Source organism: Lactuca saligna, chromosome 2 (assembly GCF_052625555.1).
Source record: "Lactuca saligna cultivar CGN05327 chromosome 2, ASM5262555v1, whole genome shotgun sequence".
In the NCBI taxonomy this organism is placed as follows: domain Eukaryota; kingdom Viridiplantae; phylum Streptophyta; class Magnoliopsida; order Asterales; family Asteraceae; genus Lactuca; species Lactuca saligna.
In genome coordinates, this window is record NC_136418.1 from 117,772,595 (window position 1) to 117,793,809 (window position 21,215).

Genomic DNA, 21,215 nt, shown 5'->3' on the forward strand with positions numbered 1-21,215 from the left:
AATGTACTAAATGTAAACGCTACCAGTTGTAATATTCCAATGCTTGGTGATGTATGATGTTATGTTTCATGTATATTCATTGTGATGGTATTCAATTGAGTCACAACAGCCCCCGGACGTTTCCGCCGTCTGGTTCGGGGGTGTGACAGATTGGTATCAGAGCTCTGTTTATAGTGAACTAGCATATCTAACCATACATTGATATGCAACTATAAACCAAAAGAGGGACTAACATAACTCTGAACAAAACAAGTAAAACATAACTATAAAACACCCTTGCTTGTATTAGGAACGAGAACCTAACACCGAACCAAACAAGATAATGCTAGTATCTCGGTTAATCCAGGACTTTTCTTGGTTGTATCAAGGAGCGGATGTAGCCTGATCAACTACATTCCCTCCAAGGTACAACCATCACATGTCTGGAAGAAATCGTGATAGCTAGGGAATCTAAAAACATACCCCTTAATCTCCAAGAAGGGAACCCCAACTAAATCTATGCAATAGTTGTAGAATTATAGGAGTAATTGGTATGCTATTTGTTTCTAGTATTCATAGTCCTTCGTGCAATGCGCTATAGACAAGTATCATTAGTCAGGAAAACCCTATCTCCCTAGTCAAGGAACAGTAGGGTGGCTCGATCCAGAGGAAGAACCACCGGAGGAACACGGAGTAGAACTCGCAGGTGAACCCGCTGAGACAATAGTGGACCTCGAGGAGGAAGAGCCCAAGGGCAGAGATGATGATGACTCGGATGCAGAATCCGATGTCATCAACCATCCATGAAAAGCCAGAATACCGACTTATCGTGTGGGCCCCAGTGGCCCCATACCCCCCTTGGGCATACGAAATTTGGAAATAGAGTCACCAGCAGGGGATACGACCACACTAGGGCAGCAACCGAGGTCTCTCCGACCATTGGCCATAAAGGACCCGCTGACCAGGCTCTCCCAACCATGGTCCGACGCACCCGAAGTATTGATAACCGAGCTCAGGACACCCCAAATCGAACGAAACAAATGTGGCTTGCTATTAAGAGGGATGAAAGGCAAACACGGGAAGTGAATGGAGACTCTCGAGCGAGACAGTTAGTTTGGGAGGTACGCCTACGAGATACCAAGCAACAAGTAGCTCGTCTCCAAGGTGCATCCACTTCACCAACACCACCACCAGACACTTCCCGCCACGATTAGGATCAGCCTTTTCGAGTTCCCCCCTACTATCCGACATGACTCTCTTTCGTGTACTGAGATGGTAGTTACCCCTGAAACAATTAGGTGCTATATTGATTTCACATTACTGCAAAGACTCAATAATATGCACAAGCGAACCCTCGAGACTGCTAGACACTCAAGGATCTCAAAACCAGAACAACCTATATACTCTAAGGATAAACGCAACGATCATGCCAAATATGTGATTACGTACTACCGCAAACACATCATAGCGATGTAGATGGAAACACCGGAAAGTGCCATCCCGCAAGGATAACAAGCGCGCCCTCGAGACACCGCTCCTGCAGATGGACTCTGCTACATTTCAAGTTGCTGTAATGGCGGCAGTAACCGCTACTATGGCACAAATCGATGCAAACAACCCAAATGGAGGCGGGAATAGCATTGACAACTCCAGCCAAAGGGACGAACATGGAAACCAACAAGTGATAACCTATCAAGGAACTCCAAACCCCAAGCTTAAGAGCAGGAAGCTGAGGTCTGGAAGTAAGAGAAAGGGACATCCCACTCAAGGGTTCTCAAGGAAGCAACATGTTGTTGCTGTTCATGAGACCATGACCCCTATTACACCAACAACCAGGAGACCATATGTTGGAATCCTTCCAAAATGCAACCAGTGCAAATTCCATCATAATGGAGCCTGCCGGGAGATGCACTGTGACAAGTGCAACCGAAAGAATGACCCCGCCAAATTCTGTAGAACTTATCCATGTCAGAAGCGTCAGCCAAATGAAAACGACAAAAATTGCAACAACCCTAACAACAACACCAATAATGAGACCATTCACACCTGCTATGGGTGTGGAGTAACCGGTCACTTCTGACGTAGTTGCCCCAAGGATAACAATCAAGGTACAGAAAGATCAGAAATGGTCCTGACCTGGGGTCAAGGCGAAGCAATCCAAGACCCAACGGTTGTTATTGGTATGTTACCACTTGACAACTCTTTCGCTCACCTCTTATTCAATGGTAAATCCGAGTGAAGTTTCGATTAGTAACATATTCAAACACTTACTAAAACAACATCCCCAAAAGCTAAGCTAAGCCTTCTCAATGGACATGGCCAATGGGGAAAACTGATTTAACCTAGGGTACTTATGTGGAGTACACCTTAACACTAAACAACCATTCATTACAAATAGATTTCTTGCCGGTAAATATTAGGAGTTTTAATGTGATAATCGTCATGGTTGGGTTAAGCCCTCACCGTTCTGATACTATGTGTCGCGAGAAGGCCGTTTGCCTTCACCTTCCTAATCACGAAAACTCTAATAATCCATGGTGATAAACCTAGCGCCAATCCTCTTCCTATCTCGTGCATCAAGGCGCAGAAGTGCCTGCGCCAAAAGAACTACGTTCTCGTCACTCATGTTGTGGACAAGACCAAAGAAGAGGTATGCATACAAGGTATTCCAGTAGCATGTGATTTTTCCAAATGTGTTTCCCGAGAAACTTTCGGGAATATCCCAGAGAGACAGGTCGAATTTCGAATCAACCTCATATCGGGAACCACATCAATTGCCAATTCACCCTATAGGTTGACTCCCGCCAAAAATTCACAAGTTATCCTGTCAACTGAGTAGAATTGTTGCGCAAAGGATTCATTAGACCAAGCTTCTCATCCTAGAGAGCTCCAGTCTTGTTTTTCAAGAAGACGGATCCTTCCGAAGGTACATCGATTTTAGGAAATTGAATAAACTCCCTATTAAAAATCGATGCCTACTTCCACGGACTGACGATCTATTTGGCCAACTCCAAGGAGCTCGTTACTTCTTTAAAATAGATCTAAGAATCGGTTATCATCAACTTTGAGTCCGAGAAGGCGACATTCCAAAAAAAAAATTGCATTCTGAACTCGTCACGACCATTTCAAATTCATTGCGATACCCTTCGGTCTAACGAATGCTCCCATGCTATTCATGGACCCTATGAACCAAGTTCTCTCAACCACTCCTAGTTAGCCTTTTTATTATCAATAGCATACTCGTCTGCTCACAAAACAAGAACAAACACTGTCAACACCTACGACCAGCCTTAAAGGCATCAAAGCCGGAGAATATCGTGAAGAAAACACTACATGGGCGGATAAAACTCTTGAAGTCGAGGAATGAACTTATATTTACGCAAGTTGAGATGGGCATTATCCGGGTGATCGTCGATAGGTTAACCCAATCCGCCCGTTTCCTGACAATACATAAATCAAACAAGACGGAAAGATTAGTTGGGATTTATATCAAGGAGATTGTGAGACTCCATGAAATATCGGTATCTACTATCTCGGATCGAGATAACAGATCTTCTTCAAGACTATGGCAGTCACTTCCGAGGGCTATGGGCACATAACTAGACATAAGCGTTGCTTACCACCTTCAAACCAATAGCCAAAGTGAACGAACCATTCAACCACTCAAATTCATGCTACAAGTCTAGGTGTTTGAGTTCAACAAGTCAGGGGATACCCGGTTTCCCTTGATTAAATTCTCATACAATAACAACTATTGCACGAGCATCAAGAATGCTCCTTTCGAAAACTCTTTATAGTCATAAATGCATATCACTCGGTAGTACTCTCATGAGACCAGAAACCACTAGCGAAACAACAGAGAGGATAATCCAAATCAAAGCTGGACCTCAAGCATCGCGAGACCGATAAAAGAGCTATGTTGACAAGCGGCGTAAGCCATTAGGACGGCAAGTCGGGGATCGCGTGTTATTAATGGAATCTCCTTGGAAAGGAATGATTCGCTTTAGGAAACGATAAAACTAGACCCGCGATATATCGGACAGTTCGAGAACCTTGCTCGGATTGGTCCAAATACTTATAGGCTGTAGCTACCAGTAGAGCTCAGCAACGTACACCATGTGTCCAACATCTCGAATCTGAAAAAGTGCCTATTAGGAAAAACTCTTATCATTCCTTTATAAGGGATCGAAATAAACAAGAATCTCATGTTCATCAAAGAACCAGTCGAGGTGTTTTAGATAGGGAAGTAGAGCATACAAAACAAAGCCACATTTCGATTATGAAGGTTCGATGGAACACAAAGCGTGGACCGGAATTCACATGGGAAGTGCAAAGACCAGATGAAGTACCTATTCTCTCATTCATGAACCTATCTTTCAAAAGAATTTCGGGACGAAATTCCCTCTAACGGGGGGATGATGTCACAACTAGCATATTTGCTAGGAAATTCTACTCTCATGCAATCATTCACCTAGTGTGATAACTTGTACTCTAAGTGAATACTATGCTCCATTCCTATTCAAATATATCTCATATGCTCAAATAAGGGTTGGAAACCCTAGATATCCCATTTCAAGTTCATTATGGCCTAGGATTCTCTTATTGGGCCTATGGGCCAATAAACCTTCAAGTTGACTATCTTGGGCCTAGAAACCCAAATGGGCTATAAATCCATTCCTTTATGTCAAAGTGGGCCAAAAATGCACTTAAGGGCTCAATGGGCCAAAAAATGATTTTTGGGCTTCATAAATTCAATCAAGACCAAAAATGGGCAAAAATCACCTCATCCTAATTTACATTAGCCCAATCTCGGCCCAAGATCATTCCAAAACAAAAAAAAACAAAAAAAAAAAAGAAATAAACAAATGGAAGGAGATTGATTTAGACTTTGCCAACACATGATTATCTAGCATATATCTAGATAATCACATACATCTAGACACTTATTACCCTTCATGCAATACTCCTTATCTCCTCTCTTTCTCTTCTTATTTCTCTTGGCCGAGAAGAGCACACACACACACACACACACACACACACACACTTCACTTCCAAAAAATTCTCTCAAGCTCTCAAGAACAACTCTTCCATCATCCCCCAAAAATTTCGAGATTTAGGGTGTTTACAAGAGGATTTTTCACCACAATCTCCATATTTGGTAAGTTATTATCAAACACCAACATCTCCTTTCAATGTAACATTAAGAACTTCTTCTTACATAACTTTATTCCATGATCACACCTTAGAAACTTCATAAGCTCGAAAACTACTTCAAGGTGTTGCTAGGACTAAAAATCTCCTCATCTCTTCTTCAAAACCGAAACATCAAAGCAAAGGTGAGCTTCATACTCCCTATTTTTCTGTTTTATAAGTTTTAGGGGGGGGGGGGGAATACAAGTGAAAATGTAGATCTATATGTGTTTTGTATGCCTTGTATGATTTCTATGCTTATATGTGTTTTTTTGTGTGTTTATAATGTTGGATCTAGCCATAAACCCCTAAAAATCGAGATATACTTTATGTTAAATGATACTAGCATCAAATGTATTTCTACATACAAAGTGTTCCAAGAAAAATAGCTAAATGGCTTAATAACACTTTCTTTGGGCTAAAAACCTAATTTTTGGACATAAAATGTTAAAAATATAAAGTTGAAGGGCCCAAAATGAAATATTTCGAATTCTGATGGGTGAGATGAGTCAAAACAGTTTCCATAATGTATTTTCTGAAAATATACTTTTTGGAGGATTAGAAACATAAATTTCAAGCTTAATGGGCTAAAAATGACATTTTCGGCCCAATAGGTCCCAAAATGTGAAATTTTATGTTTTGAAGGGCCAAAACTGTGTTTTTCTGTAAAACAGTGGACTACTAGTGTTCCAAGTCCTTTCCTAAGGTTTAAAATGCTTTTCAAATTTAAAAAGGACCAAAGCTGCAAATATTTTCCAATTTGGGCCAAAAATGTAAAAACTGCGAAAAAGAGGGGTTATAACCGAGAAAACTGAATTTTCAGGGACTCAAACTGTTTTCAACTAAAAATATGCTGAAAAATATCAATTTCAATAAGTTTTGGGGTTAAAACGTCAAGAAAAATGGTTTAAGGACCAAACTGGTAATTTTTTTTATAAAGGGTTGAAAAAGTAAATTCACAACAAAAAGAGGGGCTGTAACAGAAAAGTTGAAATGTTAATTCAATACATCCGTTGTGATCAAACACTGGCACTACGACTACCAACGTAATACAATACACAACAATACCAAAAATCGTTGTTAAACGAATTGATTCGGTCTCGAAGCAATAACAATCCGAAACTACTAACACGACGATAACTCGACTCATACACAAAAACATTTGGTAATTCAATACACACGCGAGAGTGCACAAACGTCGACGCACCATGTTTGGGCCCCAAAGTGTAAAATCTTGTTTGTTGGGCCTAGCTAGCCCAATGACCTGATCTTTAGGCTCGAAGACTCCAACCTTACGAGTTGTTGGGTCTTACATGATCCAACACAGCGTAAAAGGACTTTCAATGGCTTTTACTATTGGTCCCCAAGGGTCCTTTGGTACTGCTAGTAAAGTCGGTCATTCACATGCGAGCGGGTCAAGGACCCTTCGTACATTTTTATCCCCAACCGGTTAATGGAGTTACCGAGGTCTTCGTGCCCTCTTTCTCTTCGGATGCGGGACTACAAGAAGTCAGGGCGGTTGGATTACGTGGATAGTACGGACGACGCCCACGGGATCGTTTGTATAATTGTAAACTGGTCGTTTGCGTAACGCGTGTTTATAATAATTCACAATGCGCAATAATCCGACGTCGCCTGGGATCAATGACTTCACATGCCACGATGATACAACAACTACATGGAATTCAAAGTATTAGGAAAACATCGGGTATTCCTAGGGTTTTTCAATACATACAGTTTCGAAATGTACACAAGTTCAACGAATACTTTTTACAACTATAGAAACAAACAAGCATACTTATGGATCTTCACAAACTTTCTCAGAAACTCTTTTCGGAAAATATCGGATTTTCTGGTGGTTTTCAAAACAATACAAACATTGGATTTCAAACATTATTTATGAACTCACAAACATTTCATATGTTGACGTTTTTCAAAATACTTGTATTCTCAGGTAACAGATAAATCGAAGGGATAAGTGTACTCAGTGACGTTTTGTTGCTTGTTTAATTAGCACCGAACAATCTACTTTTTGGGCATGTAATGTTAGGGAACAATGTACTAAATGTAAACGCTACCAGTTGTAATATTCCAATGCTTGGTGATGTATGATGTTATGTTTCATGTATATTCATTGTGATGGTATTCAATTGAGTCACAACAACCCCCAGACGTTTCCGCCGTCTGGTTCGGGGGTGCGACAAACCTCATATCCATGGAAAAGGTGGCAAGAAGCCCTACGCTTCTAGTAACTCGTTGCAACCTCAAGGTTTCCTTATGCCCGAGTTGCAGCCCACAAACCCTAAATCACAAGCGATCCGAAATAGGATGTTACAAGAAACCTACAAAATTCAAATAAACTTGCCAAAAAAAAGCGAATGCAGATATAGAAAAAAAAAAAAAAAAAAAAACTAAATTGTAAGAAATCCAGCAAAAAAAACTAACAAATACTTTCTTATCTTTGAGGGGAGAGGGAATAGATGATGTGGTTGTGAGCATAGGGTTTTTGTAGGCGACGACTGGTCTCTGGTGTTTCAATTGTGTGGTGTGACGATGGTAGTGAGTCTCAGAGGTAGTAGAGACGGAGATTGTGATATTTGGTAATTGAAGCAGTGAAGAGGCGAGATATGGAGGAAAACAAAGTACAAAAATATGCAATAAAGATGAAAAGCATACCTAAATCGATGAAAATATTGGTGGTTTATGGAGATGAAGTAGGTGGTGGTCAGTAACAGTGTTGAAAACGGTGATGGTTGGTGAAGTGAGCAGACGTGGTGATGGTGGTGCGGGTGTTGCATCAATACATGTATCTGGAGTGATAAAGTTGGGTGAAAACGGTGACGATAGTAGATGAAAGAGATGGAGAGAATGAAGGATTCACTAGCAACTGCTTTCTCGTCTTCACCTTGGAAATCAGAGAGCGGCTAGGGTTTATTAATAGTGAGAGAGTTACCTGGTCATGTGTAAAACCACTCGTATTTTTCTTTTCTACAGCTTCAATATGATAAGACGCAATGGCGATGGTGGGTTTCTGTGGAAACGAAATATCTAATTTCGAGAAACACATAATCAATCTATTGTTGTTAGAGTTTCTTGTTTTTGATGCAATTAGTTTTTTTTCTTCTTGTTGGGCATGTGGTGGATGGTAAATACGCAGGCGATCAATGGAGAAGAATGGAGGTGCTATATAAATGACCAAGAAGATTAATAGAGGTATATCATTATAAGGCTAAAGAAAGGGCAACATATTGGGAATGTTGTTGGACGGGATAGGGAATGAGATCCAGTCAAAATCCATACCTACGTTGACCAAATGATATTCAATGCATAAACTGATTGTAAATACCGTAATAAGGTTTGTACGATTTAAAATTCAGTATTTGACCAAATATATTTTATAAGGTATAACGGCGTTGGACCCTGAAAAGTCAACCTACTCTAGCAATGGCATCCGAATTATAACCGAGTATTTTTTTTTTAAGTATAATGCATTGATAAGAAAACAAATTAAATGCTCTAAGCCTCTAACTGAACATATTTTTAAAATATAACGACTTAACAAAAAAATGTTAAAAAATACAAAGTTGTAACAAATAAATAAGGAACCCAAAAGCCTTTTTTATAGGAAAATTCATCATAACCATAAGGTTTGTTGTAGATAGTAGTAATGATAATAGCTTATAGTTTACTCGAGATATACGACTATCAAAATGCATTAAATGTTGGAGATTCCTTCAACTACTTTAGCATGATTAAGAAAACACATCTATTAATGCCTTTTCTGTGGTACTCAAGGACAGTTCTTCAATTTAAATAAGAGATTCAAGAACCAACTTTTTGATGCATGAAATCAGGTTCAACGTAAAATGTAACAAGACTGCATATAAAAACAATTACCCTCACAAATTTGCAGCGGCCTTTAGATGAAAACTTGAACTGATGAATTGGTCAGGGGCTGCGCGAACGCAAGCCCCCACTGGCACAAATTATGATGTAGGCTCGACCACTTGGGCCGACCTTAGGCTAGCACCCCTCCTCAGTGCAATGGAGGTCACTAACCTAGGCCATGGTCCATCTTGACCAACCATTGACCCCATCCAGGTAAGTAAGTAATCCAATTACCTCGTGTTTATTTTATACACCTCCTCCTCTCATTATCTTTCTATCATCTGCCGATGTGGGATTGCATAGTACAATTTTCACAATATCATTCACTACCTTCCACATTCTTAGGTTTGGTTAGACACTTATTATTATTTTTTTAAATAAAGACTTAAATAACTCACGATAAAAAAATCTATACTTAATAAAAAAATAATTTTGATTTTTAGTTTGACAAAAATCAATATTCATCACATGATAAGATTAAACATATTTTGGTTACACCACATTCGTATTATACATAAAAACAAATTTCATCTTATTTTTATCCAGTATGAGATGTGAGAAAAGCTTGGGACAGTGAACTTGCATAGTAGCTCATTGACTTTTTGACGAGTATACAGTTTGGTCATAGTAAGAGGAGGAAATACACAAAACCATATCTACATTCAAAACTCAAAACACTAGTTTTAACTTCTTAAATGATCCGTTAAGAATTATAAACAAAAACCACAAGTGATGGTTATGAAAGAAAATGACTTGTAAAGTAAGTAAGAACAAAGAAATGTTCAAGAAAACCCAACACTTCCGCAAATATAAAAACGACAATTTTCAGCTTCCAACTGACAACTTCAAGTTTCCAGCTATCAGCTACTTTTATCAAACACGCACAAAAACTTATGATTGTTTGAAGCTTCACACAAGTGTGTTTTTCTTCTTTCATTACTTACAAAATGAATCATGGGAAATGTTGCGTCCAATTTTTAAATGACAATAACTACATGCACAAGATGTATCAATCTTCTATTATATAGTTTAGTCAAAACATCAATAAAACTAACAAACAATAACTAAATTCACAATCCACAAAACAATAATTACTCCTAAAATTTTAATATTAAGATAAAAGTCAAAACAAAGACTATGTAGAAAAGCCTCAAACTTGACACATAATTATCCCAAATAACAAATTAATATTTTGTAAGTTGTAACTACTACTTGCATCGGTGTACCTATTGTGATTACTTGTACGTTTGACTCTCAGATGGAAGTCAAATGTACAAGTGCTTATTGCACGTCTGTAGGTGGTTCGGGGGGTCCTCTAGCTATTGGGGCACTACTATACGGCCTTCGTGGTTTTGCCAGCTCAACATGTATCACACGCCCGTGTAGTGGCTACAAGAAATAGCAACGTACTTTCATTATTTTGTTTATTTTAATTTATAGCATTTACTTCCATTTTTTTTTTCTAATTACATAATTATACTTTGAAAAGTCAACACAATAATAGCAATGGCATACAAATACATAGCGATTTATATAATGGTTGATTCTTCCAAATTACAATGTTCTAATTGGGTGGATTTTTTTGAGTATAATGATTTAATAAGAAAAAAAGTTGAAAGTAAAGCATTGTAATAGATAAAATAGTAAATTACATTTATGGTCCTTGAGTATAGTTGATTTTTTCAATTTTGGTCCTAAAAAATTTTATCTTGCAATTTTTGTTCTTATTTTAAGGTTTTTGTAACGCTTTTGGTTTCTGTTCCAAGTAAAATGCTATTTTTGGACTAAAATTTCAAAAACTAGATATATTGAGGAGAAAATAGTCATTTTACTTGGAACAAGGACCAAAATCGTCACAAAAACCTGAAATAAGGACCAAAATTGAAATTTTCATATATACTCAGGGGGCAAAGAAATAATTTACTCTATCATTACAAAAACCTGAAGTAAGGACCAAAATTGCAAGATCCAACTTTTTAGGACCAAAATTGAAAAATAAATCATATATACTCGGAGACCAAATAAGTAATTTACTCTAGATAAAATAAAAGTGGGGTTTTATGTAAAAAAGTCCCATTATTTTGGAATTTTTTTTGATAAAGTCCTTTTTTTAAAAGGAAAAGTCTCGATTATTTAATTTTATACAATAATCTATCATTTCCAGTTAAAATAAAAATAATGACTTTTTCGTTAATTTGGGGAAATATTAACTAATCGAGACTTTTCTTTTCTGTTCAAAAAAAAATTAGAGCTTTATCAAAAAATAGGACTTTTCTGCATAAAACCCAATAAAAGTGGGATGACATAAAAATAAATAAATGAAAGTATTTTGCTATTTCTAAAAGATATGGTGATTTAGGATTGAAACCTTTTGGTCCATTTCATTAATGGCTTTTTCAGCTTCAATTTCAGATGCAAAAGTAACAAATCCAAAGCCTTTTGATCTGCTGGAAACTTTATCCATCATAACAGTGGCTGAAAATAGTAAAGATTTTAGATTTTATAGTTAAGTTGAATGAAGTTATATAATTGTGTAAATAGATGAAATGTTGAAGGTTACCTTCAACAACTTGGCCAAATTGAGAAAACACATCTGATAATGCTTTTTCTGTGGTATAAAATGAGAGTCCTGCAATGCAAATATAAGATCAAGAATCAACTTTTTGATGCATCAGCCCTCAAATTCACCAAACCCTAATTCATAAACCAATAACAGATAGAATCCGATTCACAATATTTTCTGTCAATGAGCTTAGCATCATCCGCCATTAATGGCTACACTACCATATTCCCTAATTCATAAACCAATTTGAGATGCCACATGCTCATTACTTAAATGATACATACAAGTATACAACATCTGAACCTAAGAATTACACGTTACGAGTGTCGAATGAGCTCTTTACACTAAACTGTAGGGAAATTGTTAAAGGCAATTATCTTGGAGCTAAATAATCTAAGAACAGAAGTTTGATTTTGAACATGATCGGGTATGAAGATTCAAAAATAAGATGAAGATTTCAACTACCAGAAGAAGAAAACACGCAAACCTGCGACATAAAGCTTGGAAGCTATGCCCCTTCGTGAAATGAGGATAGAAGGAGGTCCAAACGAAGACGATGATGATGATGATGATGATGTTGATGATGATAGAGACCCTGTAGTTACTCGTGACAAGAGATTGCTCAGAATAGTCCTTGGTATCCTTCCACCTGCCACCATAGTTATTTGTATGATAGTATCTGTTGTGTTTTGTTGTTTTGATTCGGGACAGTGTGTTTAGGGCTTGGGATGGGGGCGCCAATGGGAAGGAAGTACCGAACAAAGGACCTCGTAGCAAGAAATACAAGACAAGTCCCTTAGAACTTAGGAAATTTCAATTTTGGTCCAACACTTGTTGCAAATTACACAAAATACCAACATTTGATATTTGTGTTTTGTTTTCGGTGGCTTGGTGTAAAGCTTGGCCACCTCATAGGATGTCTCAAGTTTAACCTTCAGAGGTTTCAATCAAGGGATGGCTTGAAGAATGATGTATTTCATAATTTTGAAAGAGCTCCTTGGTATCATGACTATCATCGCCAAATGCAAATCCTCTTCCACAAGCGTCGCAATTTCATGGATCTGAAATGGGGGGTGGGGAACCCTTTTTTGTATATGTCCTATAAAAAACAAAAGCTAAATTTTGTTTGATTTTAATTATGAACGTATGCCTTTATCGATTTATGGTTTATTGATTTTGGTGATTTTGTTTTGGTGTATCATCATTGTAGCACAACCAACTTATCATTTATGTTTTAAAATATCCCTAATGTTTTTTTTTTTTTTTTTTTTTGCATTTCAATGAAAAATCCATGTTAACGTGCTAAAAATGTAATGAATTGTTTGGATTCAAGGTCGGTCCTGTAATACATGTCTTTCATGACCAGATATAGAGAAATAGAGCACGGAGTTACTTTAAATTGAGAAATGTTATTTAGCAAAAGATATTTGAGGAATGTTGTAGAGCTTGTTAATAGGATTTCATGGATATAAAGATCGTCGAAACGGAGTTCGTATGAGAAAGTTATGACCGTTTGAAGTTCAGAATAAAGTACGTTGCTATATTGAGAAAGTCAACACAAGTCAAGTCAATGGTCAAACCCTTGACCATCACGATGTGACTATACATTGTCACGACATGAAACATGATCCTCACAATGTAAAGGATGCTTCCTCACGACGACGCGGTGAGAGAGTGTGACACGTGGCAGAATCGAATTCTTTTGGGTGTCATGGCATGAAACATACATTATCACGACGTGAAGTCTTCCATAGTATAAATATGAGTGATTTTGAAGGCAATTGGAGGGTTTTGGCACACGTGGTCGGAGATGCTGCTTGGGAGATTATACCAAAGATGTTATACCATTGTACGGGTGATTTGGGGTCAAGTACGAGATGCGTTAGGGTATCTTTTACACTGTTAATTTATGATCTCGATATTTATATTTATTAAGATATATTTGACCTGAGTATGTGTTACGGGTATTCGTGATATGGTGTTGTTACAAACTCGTTAGTAAGACCAGTGAGTAAATCTTACTATTAAAGATTCAGTCGAGACTGTAAGCGTTATAAACCCTGATATTGGAGAAATAGTTATTATGATATTTACCTGATGGCTTACGGGTTAAGCATTTTGTGATTAAATTATGAGATTTGATTAGTTTTGTGACAATAGGCCCCGAAGGATAGCTAGTAATGAATTGTTACATGTTTTGAGAAACTTGTTATTTGATGATTAGGTGCTACCATATGGCGAGTTGATAGGCAGCGAATGATTGAAATTAGAACTAGTATTAGTCCGCTGACTAACTAGGTGAGTAACACTACTCTAACATCCATTGATGTGTTATATGTGTTATACATTACATGATTCATATGATTAATTGTTAAAGAGAAATTAATTATAGAGAGATTTATAAATATTGAGAAATATATACATTATGATTGAGAGATAGATCATTAATAAAGATTAGATAATTGATTGAGAAATAAAACTTAATTGATAGTTTGATTATAAATGAAAGATTTATATTGATAGAGAGAGGGAGATAGAGAGAGAGAGAGAGAGAGAGAGAGAGATACTAAATCTAGAAAGTGATCACCATTGAGAGAGAGATTATTTGACTAAGAGATAGGTTATTGATTTAGAGATAAATTATGAATGTGATAGATTATTACTAGGCCTGACAATGGAGCGGGTTTTGACCATGATCCGATCCAAACCCTTAACAATTATACGGGTTTGGAGCGTAGTTTTTGATCCGTTTACCCGCTAACGACCCGTACCCGTTAACCATTTTATTAAAAGGGTCAGGTATGGATCATCACCGACCCGCTCCATTTATAACCCGCCCCATATAAATTTTAGAATTATACATTTATATTTTATACTGCCTAAATTTTACTTTAAATTCCAATCGAAAGTCCAAACAGAAAAAGCCAAAGACTAAACTATTTATACATAGGACTCGGGGACTCAACTTCAAGACTTTGAGTCTTCTCCCAAGAATCCTGATGTCATTTCATTTATATTTCAACATGTAAACACAAATTTCATTTATAAATCAATAAATTCATTTATCAACTGGAATAAAGTTTCTAATTGTTATTCTCTATCAATGCAATCGAGGGTCAAAAACCAATTGGAAGTAACTACAATAATGATTTTAATTCCAATCGAAAGTCTTCGAGTACATAATGTGTTTTCTAAAACATCATTTGTTTTATTTAACAAATGTGATTTTATGATTTAAGTAAAATGTGTTTGATTATTCAAAAAACATACAGGTTACGAGGCGGGTTTGGATATCTGTTGATTCGGTGGATAAGGGTATGAGTTTGATTATTCAAAACTCTGTGGGTTATGGAGCGATTTTGAATCGGGTTTTGGAATTTGTTAAAAGGGTTTGAATCAAGGTCGATTTGCTCCAAACCCGTCCAATTATTACTGAGAGGTTAATTATGATAACACCACTCGTTGATATAAATTAAAGGTTGTTGAGAAAAATGAGTTATTATAGGATTTATTTAATTTATCTAATTATGTTTTAGTAGTTATTATTAACTAAGCCGCGAAGCTTTATTTTTTATGATGATTTGTTTTGCAGATATATTATTGACACCCGATTCGATCTTATACTAAAGGTCAGTACGATCATTATGATAACTACTTGTATTCCATATTGTAAACTTTTAAATGATAAATAAAAATTTTGGGTGTACGTGGTATGAAATAATAGGCGTTACGGGGAAACAGGTAAGAACCAATTAGAAATTGTGTTATGCAAAACAAGATGTGCAAACTCAATGAAATATATAAAAAATATATCGGTCCAATAGAAACTTAGAATTTATCGACATACACACACATATATATATATATACATATATTAGTAAGCAATAAAATATAAATAAATCACCATGAAAACATATCAATACAACTATTTAACGATGGAACAAAGACATATTCATGACATGAACAAATATCATTGAAGAAAAAGACATAAATTATCGACTACAAAACCAAATGAAAAACTTTAAAATTTCCAAACATGATGGTTGGGTAAAGCATCTTAAATCCGAAACTTAGAGCGTTACGTTCAAGTCGACTTCAGAAATCTAATATACAAAACAATAATCAATTAGAACTTATAATCTTTGAGCCTATGATCGAATAATCAGAATCGGGAACGATAAACAAAAAATAACACAAAAAAAAATCAAGTCTTCTGGGGTCAAGAGTGAAAAAAAAAATTACGTCCATCGAATTCCAAAGTGAGAAGCAGATATAAGGAAGAAGAGATTGCAGGAGGGGAAGACGAGATTCACGATTCGAGAGTGATAATCAGAAACAAAAATATCAGTATAAAAATAAAAAATATCTTCTCATGTTGAGAATCAAGATTCAAGTCATTTGATGTGATGATGTAGAGATTAACAAGGAGTCAAGTACATCGATTCGATTCGAACTAATATGGCGCCCTAATTCACGTTATCATTCATATCCTAGTTTTTTAGATGCTGTCTCGGATCCAATGTTGTCAATACTCAATATGGAAGATGAATGGCATAGTGGGAATGAACGTTTTCTTGAAAAGATAATTTAATAATAATAATGAAAATTTTAATTGAAAAGAAAGACATAAAGACATTTTATCAGTATCGACACATTACAAACAATTAAAAAACTACAAAAATTTCGAACTAATGTTGGGCAGGGGCCGCGCGAACGCAGGCCCCCACTGTCACAAATTATGATGTAGGTTCGACCACTTGGGCCGACCTTAAAGCAGCACCCCTTCAAAGTGCAATGAAGGTCACTACTCTAGGCCATGAGCCATCTTGACCACACATTGACCCCATCCAGGTAAGTACTTAAAACAATAGCCTCGTTCCCTTTTTATTCAGCTTGCCCTCTATTTCTTTCTATTCTCTTGCCGATGTGGGACTAAAAAGAGATACATTTACATGTAAACTAATGACTATTATATGTAAACGTTCTTAATTGAATAAAGTTGTGTATTATTTTGTTTATTCATAGAAGCATTTTGCTTCGAACTTATCATTCAATTATATGAAGAGAAAAAACATCGAACTATTACAAGTTATAGAAAATTCTTGATTGTATGAGATGATATGTAGTTGAGTCAAAACTTCGAGGAAATTAAGACAATACTTGAATTTATGGTCAACAGTGATGTTGCATATGAAATGCAGCTGCTATGATCTATATATACTGTTTTGATGGTATAAAGCCATAAAACATGATGTGGTGTTACTTATGTTGTGAGACGTAAATGCTACTAGTGTTATATGGAATGACAGTACTTCATGCATATTTGAAGTCCAAGTTGTTAAATAGAAGGCGTAAAATAAGTTTGTTTTTTGTTCATGACGTCAGATATAGCTTGGATACTACAATGACAATGTTGTATTTCACTATTTTCGTTTTATTCAGACGTCAACGTGTTACAGCTTCAGATATGTGAGGATTGATACATCTTCAAGAGTTGTTGGAGGTTGATGAATCAAGAATGACGGTGAAAGAACTGTTGTCCTTAACTTCTATTCTGATAAACCAGATATATTTTATAAGAAATCAGAGGAACACGGCGGTTTTTTCCAATAAATCCACAGCAAAAGATGCATAATATTCTATTTTTTTTCTAACAAATCGATCGTCACCACATTACATTCCCCCACGAAATTGTGCACAATGAACAAGAACTAATAAAAATGTTTGTGATCCACTAGAAAAAAAAAACAATTTTCTAAGACCAAAAAAGGTTACATATAAAATTCCTACCAAAATACATTAAGGTTTTAACCAACAACAACCTTAATAAACTTAAGAAAATGATGACAACACACTAGAAATTACTTAGGACATTGGGTATGGCCGTTGTCATAATGTCATCTTACATGTCACATCAATCTTAACACCATCATAACATTATGTAGGAAATGGTGTTCCAATGTTATAACTTGTTAAGAGATAGAAAAATGTAGATAGAGAAAGAGAGAACGATGAAGAAAAATGATTTTGATTGGTTCTTAGTTCCCGTTTTGATATGTTGTAACGCCAACAGGATGTCACATAACGAGAATGGGGGCGGTGTGTCTTGTGTTTCCACGTAGACAATAACATTGTGGAGGTGACCCATGCCTACTGCTCTTACTTTTTAAGACCAAAATATAAGAGCCTAAGTTATGTGATTAAACAAATCCTCCTCTATTTGTTGTCAATCAAGATATCTTTCTCCTACCCCTCTTCAAACTTTAATTCATCTCTGCCATTGAGAAATCTCTATTTAAAGATAAAATAAGATCAATATTTGATCATATCTAAAGGATATTCCTTGGTTCTTCTCAAAGAAGCAATGTCATTATATCTTATCAAACTCACTATATGTGAGGACCACGCTAGAGTTTTTCACTTCTAGCGGGCATGGACTAGACCATAATCATTCTCAAATAGCTCATAAAGATTGATCTTGTTTTTTCATTGGGTCCGAGTCAGTGGCGACCCCGGGTCGTGTTGGTGTGCGACCACATGGGGCCTTCAGCTAAGAAATTTCTTTATATTATATTACAAACAAGTAGAAGAAACTAATAATAATATGTAAATTAAAGTATAATTGCATGTTACAAATCTCATTTGTATTATTAAAAATAAAAATTATGTTTGTTAAATACGTTATCACTATCAATTAGAATTTGACACCGTATATAAACATTTACAATGCGAAACTAAAGCTCCAAAGCCTAACTCAAATTTTGAAAGTGTATTTAGCTATAAGGTCAAACTGAATATATGATTTTTAATTTTGAGGGATACAACAAAAATGAAATTATTAATTCAATTTGATATATTGTAGAAAAAAGTGTCAAAATGTCATCATAATGGTTCTTGAGCAAAATGTATTTGAAAATAATATTATAAAATTTGATAATGTTCAATCTTTGAAAAGGAACATAAAGAAAGTATTATCACCTTTTTCATAGAATTTTGATTTGTGATAAGTAGTGAACTTTTTTTTATCTTTAGCAGTAACAAATTTCCTTAATAATATTTTACAAAAAAGATATGCAACCTTAATTTAATTTTTTCACGGTGCCTAGAAATTGGTGTGGACATGAACACTAAGCAATCCAAGTTGTTGAGAGTCGGCCCAAAAGGAATCATATAATTTCAGTCTACTACCAGAATTAGCCCAACGATAGTTGCATAAATCAAATGGGCATTGCTATTTAGTCTTCATCTCCATGGATTCTTATTTTATGTTCATGATCTTGGTATTTAGTATGAGAATTGCTTAAAATCATGATCCATGGTTTGTTTAGTTTTATTTTTAGAGCTTGTAATGTACACTTGGAATATATCATAATTTTTACTCCAAACATACTTGTATGGAGAACACTCGTATCGAATATGGTATAACATTGGTATTTTCATTGATTTTTTCCATGTTGCCTAAATGTGACACCCTTGACCTCAATAAACCCATGGCCACCATCATTGATAGCCTCACCCAAATTCTTCAAGTCTTCAAGAACTAGAACCGAATGTTCTCATTGCCAACCTACCTCTACCACCACTAAATTTGTTAACATCACCATCTCCATTTATCAGGTTCATTATTTGCCTCAACAGACAATACATCACTAACATGAATCACCTAGATCCACTCTAAAAATAAACTTTCTACCACTGTCATCAAATCCCCTAAATTTACCTTAGTAATGTTCGATAGTATCATGCCCTTGGATTGGCTTTTGCAAGACAAACACTATCTCCCTCATGCCTTGGAACTCCATTGTGGACCATTATCCTTAGAAAATCATCAAGCAACCATGTTCAAATTATTCCATATAAGGTTGGTTTTTGCCTACCATATAAGCTTCGAGAAAGCTAAATCTCATCTCAATTCTTTCTTACAACTACCAACCATTAACATCCACGTGTTCCCATTATAGTAAAAAGCGGGTCCTTCCTACAATGTTCCAGCCCATGTTTTGAAAATCGAAATGGATCGAACGGTTTAACTGGAAACCGGTCCCAAATCAGATTCTTAGTGGCCAAAAACTGTTTTTCATGTGAACCACTAAAAATGGTCTGGTCAAAACCCAGAATCTTAAAAAATATATAATTTTTTTCATTTTTTGTATTTTTTATATAATTAAAGTTAATAATAATGTAATTATAACATAATCCGATTTTTCTGGTTTTTGAGACCAATCCAAAATCGAACTGCTTGAACCATTGAACCAGTAAAACGGTTAGTTCGGTCTCCAGTCCGGTTTTCAAAACCTTGGTTCCAGCAAATTCTTGATTGTCCCCTTCACCTAGCCAATGTCATGTTTCTAATCTATTTTGACATCCTTCTCATCAAGTGTGTTGAAGGTGATCATGATCTCGACCGGTTTATCACCCTTGGGTAGATCACCACCAACTTTATCCATTACGAAACTCATATTTTTTGTGGGGAACTTGCTTCGACACCCATCGCCTTATGTTAAGGGTGTCAAAAAAACCGAAAGCAAATAAACCATCTGAAATAATAATTGAAGTTTGAGTTATTGGGTTTTCAAATTATTCGGATCGGTTAACCAAATAAGGAAAACCTTATTCGGTTTGGGTTCAGTTATTTTTTTTTTCCTAATTCAGGTTAACTGAATAACCAAAAATAAGATATTAAATATTAATTCATTTTTTATTTATATTTTAAAACTCAAAAATATTAGTTTAACAAACATTAAAAAGTCCAATGAGGCTTAATTAACTTTAATTAACTTGTTTTTTGAAATATTTTAAACAAGAAGTTCATAGTTATTTGTTAAATGTTTTATACAAAATAAGGTCTTTATGCTTTTTATTCTTGTTATTTAAAAAAACATTAAAAAGGAAAAATAATCTTTGCTTTTAAATTTTTTTTCAACAGCACATAATTATCGAAATGACTTTCAGTTTTCTTTGCCGGACGACATAGGACAACTTACCTCCTATTTTAAAGTATGAAGCTTGAAATAGACTTAATAATTTATTAGATTATATGACATCTTTGATTTTGAATGTAATTGAGTTGATTTTGAATGGAATTGAGTTTATTTTGAACCAAAATATTTGATACCCAAAATACCCGATACTCGAATTATCCCAACCCGAACTCGAATAATCTAAACCTTAAACAGTTTGTTTCAGTTACCCGAAAACCAATTAACCCGTATGGATAACACCCATGCCTTCTACATAATGAATCAATTACAACTTTTATTTTGTCTTTGTTGGCCCCATCATTTTTACCTCCACGCCTAACACCCCCATGCTACTACATTGTCTTCCTCCTCAAACGTTTCCACACGATCTTCATGACATTCATCAGCTTACCTCCGCCCTTCAAAAACGTTCCATATTCCCTTTCTCACCAATGTATCTCTTGTTAATGTTAAAATGTATCGTTACCCACATTATCAAAAGACTATCATGACCAAATTGATCATTAGATGCTACGTGAGGGTATCATCTGCCTCAAAACCAACCCATTTCATCTTCGATTATTCTCGTTAAGAAAAAAAAAATAAAAAAAAGACAAGATGTGGCACTTATGTAT

General features: G+C 35.7%; 1 protein-coding gene and 2 non-coding genes across 3 annotated transcripts; all 3 read right to left on the reverse strand.

The window, feature by feature from the left end:
• Positions 1-9,117: 9,117 nt before the first annotated feature.
• LOC145033058 (U1 spliceosomal RNA) lies at positions 9,118-9,278 on the reverse strand. Its single transcript, XR_013677303.1, has one exon. It is a non-coding gene; the product is annotated as a U1 spliceosomal RNA (small nuclear RNA).
• An 824-nt stretch (positions 9,279-10,102) lies between these two features.
• LOC145031404 (small RNA-binding protein 11, chloroplastic-like) lies at positions 10,103-12,366 on the reverse strand. Its single transcript, XM_078979946.1, has 4 exons — positions 12,108-12,366; positions 11,618-11,686; positions 11,426-11,532; positions 10,103-10,446 (listed from the first exon to the last, which is right to left on the reverse strand). Exons 1-4 carry the CDS (start codon positions 12,277-12,279, stop codon positions 10,339-10,341), a joined length of 456 nt encoding a protein of 151 aa, XP_078836072.1. The 5' UTR covers positions 12,280-12,366; the 3' UTR covers positions 10,103-10,338.
• A 3,952-nt stretch (positions 12,367-16,318) lies between these two features.
• Positions 16,319-16,479, reverse strand: LOC145033065 (U1 spliceosomal RNA). The gene has a single exon (XR_013677310.1). It is a non-coding gene; the product is annotated as a U1 spliceosomal RNA (small nuclear RNA).
• Positions 16,480-21,215: the final 4,736 nt, after the last annotated feature.

What these genes read in the sequence shown, in the direction of transcription:
- LOC145031404 (XM_078979946.1), bottom strand. Translation starts at nt 12,279, where the DNA reads ATGGTGGCAGGTGGAAGGATACCAAGGACTATTCTGAGCAATCTCTTG. An exon ending in TTCCAAGCTTTATGTCGCAG is followed by an intron (nt 11,687 to 12,107) that starts GTTTGCGTGTTT and finishes TTTGCATTGCAG; the next exon opens with GACTCTCATTTTATACCACA. An exon ending in TTAATGAAATGGACCAAAAG is followed by an intron (nt 10,447 to 11,425) that starts GTTTCAATCCTA and finishes TATTTCTTGTAG; the next exon opens with CCACTACACGGGCGTGTGAT.